This window comes from Brassica rapa, chromosome A07 (assembly GCF_000309985.2).
Source record: "Brassica rapa cultivar Chiifu-401-42 chromosome A07, CAAS_Brap_v3.01, whole genome shotgun sequence".
In the NCBI taxonomy this organism is placed as follows: Eukaryota; Viridiplantae; Streptophyta; class Magnoliopsida; order Brassicales; family Brassicaceae; genus Brassica; species Brassica rapa.
The window spans coordinates 19,343,647-19,356,624 of NC_024801.2; the positions used below are offsets into that span (position 1 = coordinate 19,343,647).

At 33.1% G+C, this 12,978-nt stretch overlaps 2 protein-coding genes and 1 non-coding gene across 4 annotated transcripts; 1 reads left to right on the forward strand and 2 right to left on the reverse strand.

Annotated features, from left to right (window-relative positions):
* Nucleotides 1–1,507: 1,507 nt before the first annotated feature.
* LOC103830322 (cytochrome b561 and DOMON domain-containing protein At3g61750) lies at nucleotides 1,508–4,231 on the reverse strand. Its single transcript, XM_009106095.3, has 4 exons — nucleotides 3,416–4,231; nucleotides 2,934–3,333; nucleotides 2,058–2,350; nucleotides 1,508–1,996 (listed from the first exon to the last, which is right to left on the reverse strand). Exons 1-4 carry the CDS (start codon nucleotides 3,701–3,703, stop codon nucleotides 1,703–1,705), a joined length of 1,275 nt encoding a protein of 424 aa, XP_009104343.1. The 5' UTR covers nucleotides 3,704–4,231; the 3' UTR covers nucleotides 1,508–1,702.
* A 759-nt stretch (nucleotides 4,232–4,990) lies between these two features.
* On the forward strand, nucleotides 4,991–5,063 carry TRNAA-CGC. Its single transcript has one exon. It is a non-coding gene; the product is annotated as a tRNA-Ala (tRNA).
* Nucleotides 5,064–5,173: 110 nt separating this feature from the next.
* Nucleotides 5,174–9,644, reverse strand: LOC103830323 (dynamin-related protein 1B). Of its 2 annotated transcripts, XM_009106097.2 has the most exons (14): nucleotides 8,669–9,641; nucleotides 8,377–8,440; nucleotides 8,189–8,293; nucleotides 7,991–8,095; nucleotides 7,820–7,870; nucleotides 7,668–7,729; nucleotides 7,480–7,570; nucleotides 7,124–7,188; nucleotides 6,709–6,903; nucleotides 6,505–6,624; nucleotides 6,370–6,440; nucleotides 6,010–6,286; nucleotides 5,565–5,933; nucleotides 5,174–5,480 (listed from the first exon to the last, which is right to left on the reverse strand). In XM_009106097.2, the coding sequence occupies exons 1-14, from the start codon at nucleotides 8,795–8,797 to the stop codon at nucleotides 5,352–5,354; spliced, it is 1,833 nt and encodes a 610-aa protein (XP_009104345.1). In that variant the 5' UTR covers nucleotides 8,798–9,641; the 3' UTR covers nucleotides 5,174–5,351. The 2 variants fall into 2 exon arrangements, with proteins under 2 accessions (XP_009104345.1, XP_009104344.1); XM_009106096.2 differs by having other exon boundaries at nucleotides 7,991–8,293; nucleotides 8,669–9,644.
* Between the last annotated feature and the right edge of the window lie 3,334 nt (nucleotides 9,645–12,978).

Consider the following 12,978-nt stretch of genomic DNA (forward strand, 5'->3'; position numbering starts at 1 on the left):
TTTTATTTAATAAATATTCAAACTAAATAATATATATATATAAATACTAATGATTTAAATCAATAAGATTGGCTGATCAATTTAGTCGTCCAGTTGAAATCTTTCAAAAGTATGTGAAAGACTAAAGTCAAAGTAAATATAGATTTAGAATAGTAATTATATTTTACTAACCGAAATACCGAAAAAATCGAGCCGAACCGAAACCAACCCGATATCCGGATTGAACACCCCTAATCCAAATGAAGCCAAACTATTGTTTCATTCTCCAAAATATAATAAAAATAATAACTTAATCCCGCGCAAGACGCGGATCCTATCTTAGTAGTGGCTATAACATAAAATTAAAAAAAAAAGTAAATGAGTATATGGAGTTTTTAAATATAAACTTGCCATTTTCCTACATTGATATATATATAACTTACTCATTTCTCATCTATATATATATATATAATTGTTTGCCTCACTCCTAAGCTATCCAGCTGGAAACTCGCTTTCTGAGGGGCTGACACGTGTCCTGCTGTGTTAAATACTGCGATTCATTTAATTGGAAATCATATTGGGCTTTCGTTTGTTGTGTATTTGTCTAATAATTATGGGCTTAATGTTTTTCTTGGTTACAACCATGAGTAAACATCATGGATACGACACGCACTCTCAATCTTTAATTAGATTTCATATTAGCAGAATAAAATATTTTTTAAAAACGGTAAAATGCATAAAATTTATATAGTTATAACATACAAAGTAATAGATGGATTCTAAATTTGATTTGTTGTCTATCCAATTATTTCTTTTAAATATTAGTTATAAGTAAATTATTCTAATAAATGTGAAAATACTGAACCAATTAATAAAAAATTAACTATTTATATATTATTAAAATATACAAATATTTTACTAATAATAAAAAAAATACAAAACCCACGTACAATGTTGAAAAACTATATAAAATAATCAATATTTTGAGTATTAAACGTAACCACAACAACAAAAACTGAAATCTACTTACTATATATAAGAAAAGTTGAGCAAACATTTAAGAAAACGTATAATACCATTTCAATCATGAACATCATGTCATGCTAATACAAAATTATAATCTCTAATAACACTAATAAAAAAAATAAAATAAAAGAATTTAGTTAGACATATGTGAAGATGATATAAAAATGTGTCTTCATTATAAAAAAACATAACAAAAAAGAAACATAATAAAGTAGTACAATGTCAGAAAATGTATTTGAAAATAAATAAATAAAAAAACATAAACAAGTTAGAAAAATAAACAACATCCAACGTTAACTAAAATAAATGTAATATCCCTCATCGCTTAAAATTTTATAATAGAAAAATATCATTATTATACACATCACTTACAAATGCAAATGCAAATCTAAAACACAAACCACAAAATCATACAAAAGAATAAAAACCGAAATCACAAATAAAGTATATCCCGCCCGTGTGGCGGGCCGGTCCTAGTAATAATTAAAATGAAGTGTGTGACTGAAAAGCAACCTTGAAAACTCCACTTTAAAATTCAAAATGACAGCAAAAAGAGGTCAAGAATATAAAAAAAAAAGACTAACCTTCAGAAAGAATAAATTCCACCATGCTAATCTAAACAAGATTCAATCAATAACTATAAATCTAAGGACAATAATGACTTTAGCCAACAAAATCCAAAACAGAGGATCTTTAATCAAACAGTAGTAGAACTTGAATGTGTCTCAAAAGGAGGCGTGTGAGAAGAAGGTGAACCAATAGAGCCACGAATCCTGAGTATTTCAAGAACAAGAAAAGCAAGTAATGTCACTGACAAAACAAACCCATATCCAATTTTCCATCCATCTTCTTCACTATTAGCCATTCGTATCCCAAGAACAATGTTCACTGCTCCAAAGAACAAAGAGATCCTCCCAATCCAATGATGATGCCAATTCCAATACCGTCTCATCTTTGTCTCCTTGTGCGGTCTCACAAAGAAAGCCAAAACCTACAAAACATATCATAAGCATGCATGTTCAATTACAATAACCTATATTTGTTTCTCAAACCTGAAGAATGCTGAGGCTTAGAAGAAAGATCCCAATGCCTCGATGTGCAGGTATATCTGGTTGGATCCTATTGTAAAGCTGGATTCCAAGGATAACAGCGGCTAGACCGAAGATAAATCCAGTGAACTGAATACAAATGTGAAGATAATACCAAAGAGGGTCTCTATGCCTGAGATATCTCGCCAGGATTGCCCCTAGAGGAAGTAAACAACCCCATCCCAGTATTGCCATAACTCCATGTCTTGTCTTCTCCGAGGAAGCTGTGGTTTGTATGGATGATGTTACACCATTTGCTGCATTGACCAAGAAAGAACGCAGATGAAAAGAAGTATTACACTATAGTGTTATACAAAGTTTGCATGTAAAATATTCGTTTTTACACCATTTTAGTTTTGTTTCTTTTCATCAGAACATCATTTTGATAGTACAATCTACCAAAATGATTTTTAATAAATTTTTATATGATTCTGGATATGGTTTTAAATTTTTGAAAAATAAGATAACTAAGAAATTTCATCAAAACACTTTAAACTCATAATAAATATTGCAAAATATACTATTTGAAATATTTTTTTTTTAACTCAGATAGTACATCTAAATGCATCAAATAGAGGATTTTTATTTAATTTAAATCACTATAAATTACAGAATACATCTATTACTTATCAAAATATTTCATTATTTTGTGAATAAGAAATGCACACGCAAAACAAGATTAAATTAGAGAAAAATATACAGTTACCATTTTGTCTTGATAGAAATACAAAATCATAATATTTTCCTTGAAATGTAAACTCAACATTTTGGATGTTAATGTGTAAATGCAGACGCAACTGTTTAAAACAAGTATGACCATAGTCATGTTGGGATCAATACCTTTTGAGAAGTCAACGATAACAGTAGTTTTATCATCATGCTTACTCAAACGGCCAAGCTTCGAAGGATAAGCCGAGCTAAACGCTAGAATCACCGCTCTACGAGGAACTCTAACGGTAAACTTCACCTGAAAAGCCAAATAAATCATTGCTCCATGAAGAGCCACCACCGGAGGAACTTTCTGTAACTGTAACTCTCCTTGATCAGGCACAACTTGGTCTCTCTCTGTTCCTTGGAGATAGTACTGTTTGATTTTAGCATGACCCTTCTTCGAAATCCACCCCACCATCGCGCTTGATCCCACCATTCTTCCGTCTCTGGAGAATCCGACTCCGACCCACCCGGTTGTGTATAGAGCCGAGAGTATGATCGTCATTACATTTTCTCTGTTTTCTGAGTACTGCAAAAAACAGAGGAAGTGGAAGAAAAAGATCGTTACTTTCTGTGGGGTGAATGTGTAAAGGAATGGTTTTGGAGTTTACCCTTAAGACGAATGTGTTCCAGAGAGGTGTACATGGCATGGAGTCGGAGATGTTGCTGTACGGTGGAGGGAGGAAGTCGGATAAACGGTTTGTGAAACAGAGGTTCTGGGTGACGTCATCTGCAAGATCTTGTCCGAGTAAAAGACAGAGGATGTAGAATCCGAGAAGGGTTCTCATGGCCAAGATCGAAGCTGGAGAGAGGGGGGGGACAATGGAGGTTTTTTGGTGAAGGAGAAGAAGAGTGATTGGGTTTGGTGGTGAAAGTAGTTGAAGATGGCGAGCAATCATAATCACCAAATTGTGTTTTAAAATCTCATCCTGGATTGGAGTTTGAAAGAGATGATGGAGTTGATGTTTCAGTGGTTAAGTATCGGACAGTTTATGTCCCCTTGGTCACTAAATAGACACGTGAACCGACAAAGATATGCCAAAGATGCGATGGGAGAGAGAGAGTGGGGTCGTAACTGGACCAGAGTGGGGGGAAGTGGAGCAGCCATAGTTTTAAATCTGAATCATCACTCATTTGGTCAGGATGGTGCCACGATCCTTTTCTTAGCTGGTGGGCCTGAGGTAAATATTGGAACAGAGCTTAGAAACAAAGTTAACTCTACAATAAGCAACGAACATTTTTTGTTTAGTTTCTTAAAACTTTCATTATTTTGGTTTAAACCTTCGCCGCCTCAATGATTATAACCAATCACACAGACGTAATTAACTATTGATTGTTTGCGTTTATGTGCTCTCTTTTTTTTGTTACAAGATTTGCTTTTGTTAGAAGTTCTATTAAAAAGATTTGCAAGTGTGTTGATGTTCATGTATCTTTTGCACTTTTCCAGATGAACACCAATAATCTTTTTAGCATTTTAGTAAAGCTTCATGTTAAATTCGAGCTTATCATGAGCTGGAACTGATTGATAATAAGGGAATTGATCTAAATCTTTTATATATTATTTATGTTCTAATGAAACTTTGATGTAGGAGTTTATATTCTCACACCATCTCTCGAGATGATGGTTCTTATAACCATTAATCTCGACAATATCCTAGTAAAACCGCCATACCATTTGGGGATCGATGGACCTGATCGATTTCGGTTAGTTGGATAGAGTATGTTCGGCACTACATTTAACATGGTATTAGAACTCATATCATGAACACCTAACTCCTAATTATATGACCTTTTTCATCGGACATAACTGTCATATTTGATCCTTTCGACCTATTATAACTGTCGTTCTAAACTCTTTCGACCGAGTATAAATGTTTTAAAGTTTCAAACTTTCTAGCCGATAAGAATTGTCATTTTGAGGAGAGATATTAAAGATAAAAATATTTCGCATAAAAAAAATTATTATTTTTTTAATAATATATTAAAGATTAGGATGAATCCACTTAGTGTCAATTGGTTTCATTTGTTAATCATAGACACGGAAATTAAACCTTTCGTTTGCATCTCATGTTTGCGTTTACATTCCACAAATATATGTTGTTAGAAATGTAAATGTTATATGTTTAGAAATTCTTCATATGTAATATAATAAGATTAGGAGTTGTACGCACAAGATCATTCATCAAGGGGATGTAGCTCATATGGTAGAGCGCTCGCTTCGCATGCGAGAGGCACGGGGTTCGATTCCCCGCATCTCCATTTTTATGAAATTTCATCATTTTATAGCCAGGTCTGCTTCGTTTCTTTCCTTCTTTTCTCTCTTTTACTTCTTCTGCATATGGACTGAGACAGAGAGGATAATATCTACATTTTTGTCCGTGAATCCTAATTTTTATTAATCTGATAAACCATCTTCATGCTCCAAAAAGAAACTTGTCTATTGTCTTACAAAACTTATTCAAAAACAATGTTAACTCGAACAACGAATAAAAGAAAACAATGAGAAAAGGGAGAGAAAAGAACGTGTCATATAAAGAAACACTCTCTCTACTTAGACCAAGCAACTGCTTCAATATCTGTCTGAGCACTTCGATAAAGTTCAAGCCTCTTTGCAATCGAAGTCCTTCTCTGCTGAACCGCAGGATCCTCATCCAACAACTTCGACAGCTTACTCATCTGTTTAAACACCAACACCAGTTCAGATTCTTACACATGCATAGTTACTTAGTTAAGTTTGTTTCAATATGGTTTATCTATTACCTCTTTCTGGCCAAGTTCCGTGAAGAAGATATCAAGAAGGCTTCGTTTCGCTTCACGGACTTGACAATAAACGATGGATTTTGGGATCGAGTTTCTCAATCCAGCGCAGACCATGTTCACGTAAGACAGAACATTGGAACCGATTCTTCTGAGATAAGCATCGTTGTACCTGTCGAATATCGAATGTGTTGGATTCCCTCCTTTCTCAGAATCTTGTGGGAGTTTCCTGAAGAACTCGACTGTTAAGTAACCAGACTCCATGTCCACTAGAAGCAGAGTTGCTTTCCTGCTCTCGTCTCTCATTCGATCAAGTGAATCCACCGCTGCGCCTGATACTTCCACTCTCAGTGTTGGATATTGCTTCAGTTCCTGTTATAAAGAGATTTATGAATCAGTAGTGTCGTTGTTGTGCGTTTGTGATTGTTGAGTTGAGATTTTTTCTTACAGATGTTTCGCCGATGGATTTGTGGATAAGATCCTTGAGAATGGAATGAACCGCGTCAACAGCTGCTTCAGCTGGGCCTCTAATGGAGACTAAGCATGATTCTATGAGACGACGGTAACCTTGTTCAGGAGCTATGAGATGCGGTTGATATCCATCTGCTTCAGTGATCAGTTTCCTTACATTGTCCATGGAGAGATGCTTGTCGAACTGCAGTCTTTTAATGGCAGCTGGGAATTGATTGTCGAACACAGAGTTTACCTTTTCACCACCTGATCGTCTGTGAGGTTGTTAGTAGAGTAATAATCATAAAGCCATGAAACTGCAATAACAACAATCCAAATATACGATGAGATCACTCACGTGCCGTCAAGATGTTCTTTGAACGTTTGATCAAAAGCACGACAAATCTCCATGATCATATACAGTTTGCCCTGCACTCAAGAGAGTGAGTATAAAAATAAGAGAACCAAAGAACGAAAGATGTAAATTTCTTACACCAGCATCAGCTGCTACAGGTTTGCCTAGACGGCTCAGCTCTGTCTCTAGCTCGGAGATAGTCTTTGTGATAAGAGCCTGAAGTCCCGGAATTCTAGACTTGATAACAACTTCCAAATGCTGAAAAAGTTATAGCTTGTTTTAGAGAAGCTACAAAGGCATTTATCAATAGCTTGTTTCAAAGAAGAATTGGTATTATTATACCTTGGAGAGCATCTTTCCTAGATACTCTGAACCCATTCTTTCAGTTAAATGACTGTACTCTGGGGTGCTCTTGAAATAATCACGTTCACGCCGACGAGCAGCAATCATATCAACACTTTTATTGATGTCAGCTTGAGACCGGTTCACAACGCCAACCCAAGGATACCTTAGTTTGTATCCCCTTCCTTCAAGTATCTGAAATCTCCAAACATTTAGAAGACTTAGGGATTGTTAACCTTTCACTCGCTTCTAATTATTAGTGACAATCTCATATTTATCTTCCAAAATAATTCGTAATGCAATTAGAGATGAGTTATTCACAGTTTAGAAGATAGTCTTGACTCATGATATGTATTACTATCATCTGAAAGTAAACTTACGTCTTTGCACAAAAAAAAAAAAAAAAAAAACTTACGTCAACTGCATTAGTGCCCTGGTCCATGAGATCAATTTTTGTTAAAACTCCAAAAGTTCTGTCTCCTGATAGCAGCAACGAACGAAACATTAAACAACGTGAATCAGCCCGTTCAAACTACTATCGAAACATAATAATTGCATGGAGCGTTGCATTTATTTATTATAGATAATAACATTATTCTCATCTTAGAGAACCCCTGGCCAATGGCTAGTCAACTCAGCCATATATACCATGTTCAAGTGAACTAAAACTATATATACCATGCGCAGTGATTTTAAATCTTACAAAAGAAAGCTCAGAGTGTATTCAGAAAGCAGTTGTATAAAACATTTAGAGAAAGAAGAATCTGGCACCTTTTGGATCAACTTCACGAGAGATCTTAATGGCATCAGACGTAGCAAGATCTTGATTTGCAGGGGAAATAGCTAGTATGATGCAGTTGGGCTGTCAAAAAAGAAATGGTTAACCTTTGTTACTTTTCCGCAAACGCATAGATTCCTTAGATGATATAAGCATCACTGATGTTTCAAATCAGAGTTACCTTTTCAATAAATGATCTGACCATGTTCTCGATGTCTTGAACAATGCTTTCAGGCTGACCATCTACAATATCATTGATGTTTGTCAATAAAGAGACTTGGTATTGGGGGGATGGATCCACTATCATGAATAAACAAATATTGTCTCACTTACCAACAGCTACCTTTGTAAGACCAGGAAGATCAACCAGTGTCAAATTCACAACTGCGTACATTTTAAACAAGTAAAAATCTTAGAGGGGAAGTGGCAAAGATGAAAGAGAACATGAACATGTTTTTATCTATTATTCCTTATGCAAATTTGAAAGTATAATGCTTCTATTACCATTAGGGGAGAAGATGCTGAGATGAATTGGGACCGTAGATATAACTTTGCTGCTGGGACCAGTTTCACGATCAGTCTCATCTGAGATCTCTTTCCTCACAGCAGCTGCATACCAATAAAGAAGAAATGAACATCTCCAACATAATAAAACCAGATGAGAAGAATCTGTACGCCACAATAGTGACAAGAAGAATATACCAAAATCAGTGAACTTTTTCTTGGGAAGATGCATAAACTCAGCATACTCTTTGCCTTCATCAATTCTGTGAAGCTGCAGGACAAGAGGTCTACGTGTAACAATCCCTACATACAAGACATTGTTGTTCTAAGTTAATGCTAAATCAAGATTGAGTTAATATCATCTATAACGTTTGAATCAGCCTTACCTGCTCCACGAGGCAAAAAATCTTTCCCCACAACGCTCTCTAGCACTGAAGACTTTCCAGAACTCTATAGATTATTACAAAAAATTCATCAAAATTCATTTGAATCGATCCCCTTATAGAATGCACGATCAGATTTGATTAATATTCACAAACTGAGATCGAAAATCAAACAGATCATAAGCAATCATGAATCTGCGATCTAAATCAACCAGATCAGATTATTTCTCCGCATTGAAGGCAATGCCTAAGATCTAAGGATCACCGATTCAAAATCAGGAATAAGAAGGCAAACCTGACCACCGACGACGGCAATGGCAGGCAAGGAGTCCCAGAGAGTCGGGAGGGAGCTTCCCTCGCCGTGATCTCCCAGAGCCGTACAAGCTCTCTGTATCTTATTCACAAGCGAAATCAAACTCTCCATCTGAACAACGGCGATCAGCTCCGATCACTCAAACCGTCCGGCGCGATTCGGTCTCCGACGAGTCCGTAACGAGAAAGGAGGAGAGAACGCAAACGTAATAACCGCGAATTGGCAGACCGTTGAATTTTTCTGTGGAATATTTATATAACCAGTCCAATCATAAGACCTGAAATACCCAAAATATCCTTTTTGAAAAAGTCAAACGTACTCACAAAATTTAGAAGGCCCAGTATGGAACATTAGGCCCATAATAAGTACGAAGCCTGAGAAAATGATTCATTTATAGTGGGGGATTTGATTAGTGATTTAACTAACTCTCTTTCGGACCGTAAAGCGTAAAGACAAAACTAGACCTACACGTTTTGGGTATATTCCTTTGTGTTCGAGTCACGATACTCGAGTAGTATTTCCGTTTATGGAATTATACGAAAACATTTCCTCTCCACCACACGATTTCTGTGTTAATATAATTTGTTAATTACCAAAAAGTCGAGTTTTAATCCATTCCACACTCTGATGTGTGAAAGACATCTTCGAATACGGGTAACGACAATTGATAAACACATGTCTATCACAATGATTCTTAAGTTAACCTTAATCATGTATATATAAGAATTTATAAATATCAACGTTGGACAACTGTTTTTAACAATTAAGCTGGTTTATCTTGAGTTAAAAGATCTAAAATTATTGATAAGGGCAATTATCAATAATAGCACCTTTTGAAGTTTATGTCTCAAAAATAGCACTAGAAGGAGAAAGTCACAAAAATGACATTCATTAAAGGATAAAATATCCCTAATACCTTTGGTTTAAAATTAAATAAACAAACAAAAATAAAAATAATAAAAATAAAAAAATGAAAAAAAATAATTTTTTTTTATAGTTTCAGATTATGTGTTTTTAGATTCGAAATTTTTATAATTTTTTTTTGAATTTTTTTTTGAATTTTTTTTTCGAATTTTTTTATTTTTTTTTCAAATTTTTTTTTTATAATTTAAAAATACTTTTTGAAACTGTTTTTAAAATTTTTATTTTTTATTTTAGTATTTATTTTTTATAAAATTTTAAACCCTAATTCCAAAACCCCACCTCTTAACTCTAAACCCTAAGGTTTGGATTAATTAACCCAATTGGTATAAATGTATATTTACCTCTTTAATGAAACTTATTTTTGTGACTTTGAGCCTTGAGTGCTACTTTGGGAATAAAAACTTGGTTTGGTGCTATCCTAGTCTTTTTATCTATGGGTAATCCTAATATTGATATACATATACAACACCAAAAAAGATTAAGATAGTAAAAAATCACCAACCTTGGATATAGGAATTGGGGAAATTTTAGCACAAAAGAAAACCTTGGATATAGGGATCAACCTGTGAAAAAAATCAAGCTGTATTTTCATTCTTATAGCTTAAAATAAAAGCGTAAATTTTATATACTTGTTTTAAAGTTTGGAATTTTTTAAAATTCTGTTTGAAAACATAGAAATGTCTTTTTATCAAAACAAACACAATTTAAAATATTAAAAATATATATATTATAAAATTATTAAAATGAATTAAATAATTAGTTAAAGTATAAAAATAGAAAAAAAAATTTAGGTATTAAAAAAAATTAACAAACTTTAGTTGTAATATTTTTATGGATTTTTTTCATAATTTTATTGTTTTAACTGGCAATGAGGGGGAGACCAAAATACTAGTGTTAAATATCTAATTTGTTAATTTACCCCCAAAATCGAGTTTTAATTAGCTTAATTAATAATAATCCCTTATATATTAAAAGGGATGCATTGCATTTAATGCGTTCACATTACATTTGCCATGTGTCGATTAGATAGCCCTTCTCACAATTTGTTTCTTTATATGCTTCAATTCTAAAACACACGAGATAAAAGTAATGCAACACCAAAAACTGCGTCTTTGTTAACTTTTTAGAGAAGTTGCAAAAATGCAACACATAAGATACATTAATTATAAAGACTCTTTTTCGTTCTTTGACTTCAATGGAAACAGAGAGGGTGAAGCGGAAGCTCGACGAAGGTGGCGTGGCAGAGACAACGACGTCTACGGTCATCAATTTCTTCTCAGACTCTCTTTCCCATGAACTCGCCTGTCAATCTCTCTCTCTCTCTCTATGGTTTTATATTTTTTAGGGTACGGAAAGGGTTGCGTTGTGGTGGTGGTACGGTGGTGGTGCTTACGCATCTGCTCACCGGAGAGTGAAGACAAAGCTTAATGGTGGTGCGAGTGATGATGACGATGAAATTTGGATTTTGATTTAGGTTTAATTTGTTTTCGACTTACTGCTTTTTTTGGCTTATGTTTAGTGTTTCTTTCAATTTTGGTTTAGTTCTGTAAAATTATTTGAATATATAATAATTTAAAGTGTTTATGTGTAAGTTACGAAAGAATAATCTAATAACATATATACACAAGCTTTCTGATATTTCAAGAACCTTGAGTTTGATTGAAATGTAAATATCAGATTAAATGTGAGAGTTTGTTAGCCCGTAGCTATGTTTTGAAAGAGTGATATTTTACATATTTTGAAGATAAATTGTTTCATACTCGCAAATATATTCATGTTACAGCTAATTCGATATATTGGAATTGAGTGTGATAATACATTGAAAGTTTGAAACGTACGTAACCGATTCTTTTTTGAAACAAAACAAAGAAGTCTAAAATAACACTTTTAACCAGTGTTTTGAAACCCGACCCGGATCCGCGATTGAACCAGTAAATTCGGTGACCCAGAAAAAAATCTGGTTTAGATTTTGTGAAAAACTCAATATTTAGAAACCCACAAAAACCCGCAGAAACTCACTAAAACTCGGAACCTGATAGTGGTTGAACCGCCGGTTGAACCAATAAATAACTTTTACCTTTTTTTTAAGTTTTTAGATAATGTTTATATTCTAAGTTTCCAATTAAGAAGTTAGGTGCTGACAAAAAAAAGAAGTTAGGTTTTCCCTTTTCAGTTTTATATTTGTGATTTTTAGATTTTGATGAAGATTTCATTATGTCACCTGAAAAAAATGAAGTGAACGATAGTAGAGAGAACCAAAATTAGTTGATGTGATTTGATGTTAGTTTATTTCTGTTACTGACAATTTATTACAATGATCTTTCACTTTGAGTTTATTTTGAATTTGAAGTTTAATTTATTATTCAAATTAGAAATATAAATATTATGAATTTTATATCTTAAATTTTTTTAGATGTCATAACTTTTACTTTGTTACAGAAAATTTTAAATAGTCTAAACTATTTTTTGATATTTTGTATGTAAAATGAAAATAAAAATAGAAAAACTTAAGTTAAGTATTTTCTAAATACCTTTTAAACATAAAATATATACATATCCAAACTATTATTTTATGTTTTAAAAAATATTTAGAAAATATTAAACTTTAGTTTCTATATTTTTATTTTCATAGCTAATATATTATTATATAATAAAATTAATTTATTTATTAACCCAAGATTCACCCGCGGTCGACCCAGTGACCCATTGACCCGATAAGTTCTTTTAACATAATGAGAAAAAAGGTTTTTGGATAAGCTTTAAGAAGTAAGAACATGCTAACGTTTATTATGGTTGTTAATGTCAACATTGTCACATTAAAAGATACAAAAGCTGGCAATACCACTCCGAGGTTGACTTAAATAATAATCAAACTTATTTTAAGTTTTTGACAATATTTACGATGATGCTGGTGAATTTTTCTGATCACTTAATAAAAAATTTGAATTTTCTATTTTTTATAACTTATAGTATGTCGCCCTTATTTATTAGCTATTGATAATATAATAAGTTTGAAACACTCATATACTGAAGCCTATGAATTTTTCGATGGAGGATTATCTACACCGAATTCTATAGAAAAATGATGTATCTTTCAATTACTAATTGCTTAAGATATTTATTATATATTTATTTTAAAAATGAAGATGATCGCATTAAATCTAACTGATTGTATCAGGTAAGATATCAAGTTTTTTACATAAAGTTTGCAATAATCGATATATATTCCAACTGCAATCTATCACCGAAAGAAAGAAAAATGAAAATCAGTTTAATCGAACAAACCAAAATATATACAGCTTCCGAATAGTTGTTATATTTTAAAAGAGTTAAATCTAAAAAAATCCAACCTAAAACCAAATCGATGT

Bases quoted from the DNA above. Each gene is read 5' to 3' on its own strand.
- LOC103830322 (XM_009106095.3), bottom strand. From the start codon at position 3,703: ATGATTGCTCGCCATCTTCAACTACTTTCACCACCAAACCCAATCACT. The intron at 3,334-3,415 runs GTAAACTCCAAA...TGTTTTTTGCAG, and splicing joins GGAACACATTCGTCTTAAGG to TACTCAGAAAACAGAGAAAA. The intron at 1,997-2,057 runs GTTTGAGAAACA...TATGTTTTGTAG, and splicing joins TAAGCCTCAGCATTCTTCAG to GTTTTGGCTTTCTTTGTGAG.
- LOC103830323 (XM_009106096.2), bottom strand. From the start codon at position 8,797: ATGGAGAGTTTGATTTCGCTTGTGAATAAGATACAGAGAGCTTGTACG. The intron at 6,625-6,708 runs GTATAATAATAC...TAACTTTTTCAG, and splicing joins TAGGAAAGATGCTCTCCAAG to CATTTGGAAGTTGTTATCAA. The intron at 5,934-6,009 runs GTAAGAAAAAAT...TCTTTATAACAG, and splicing joins AATCCATCGGCGAAACATCT to GAACTGAAGCAATATCCAAC.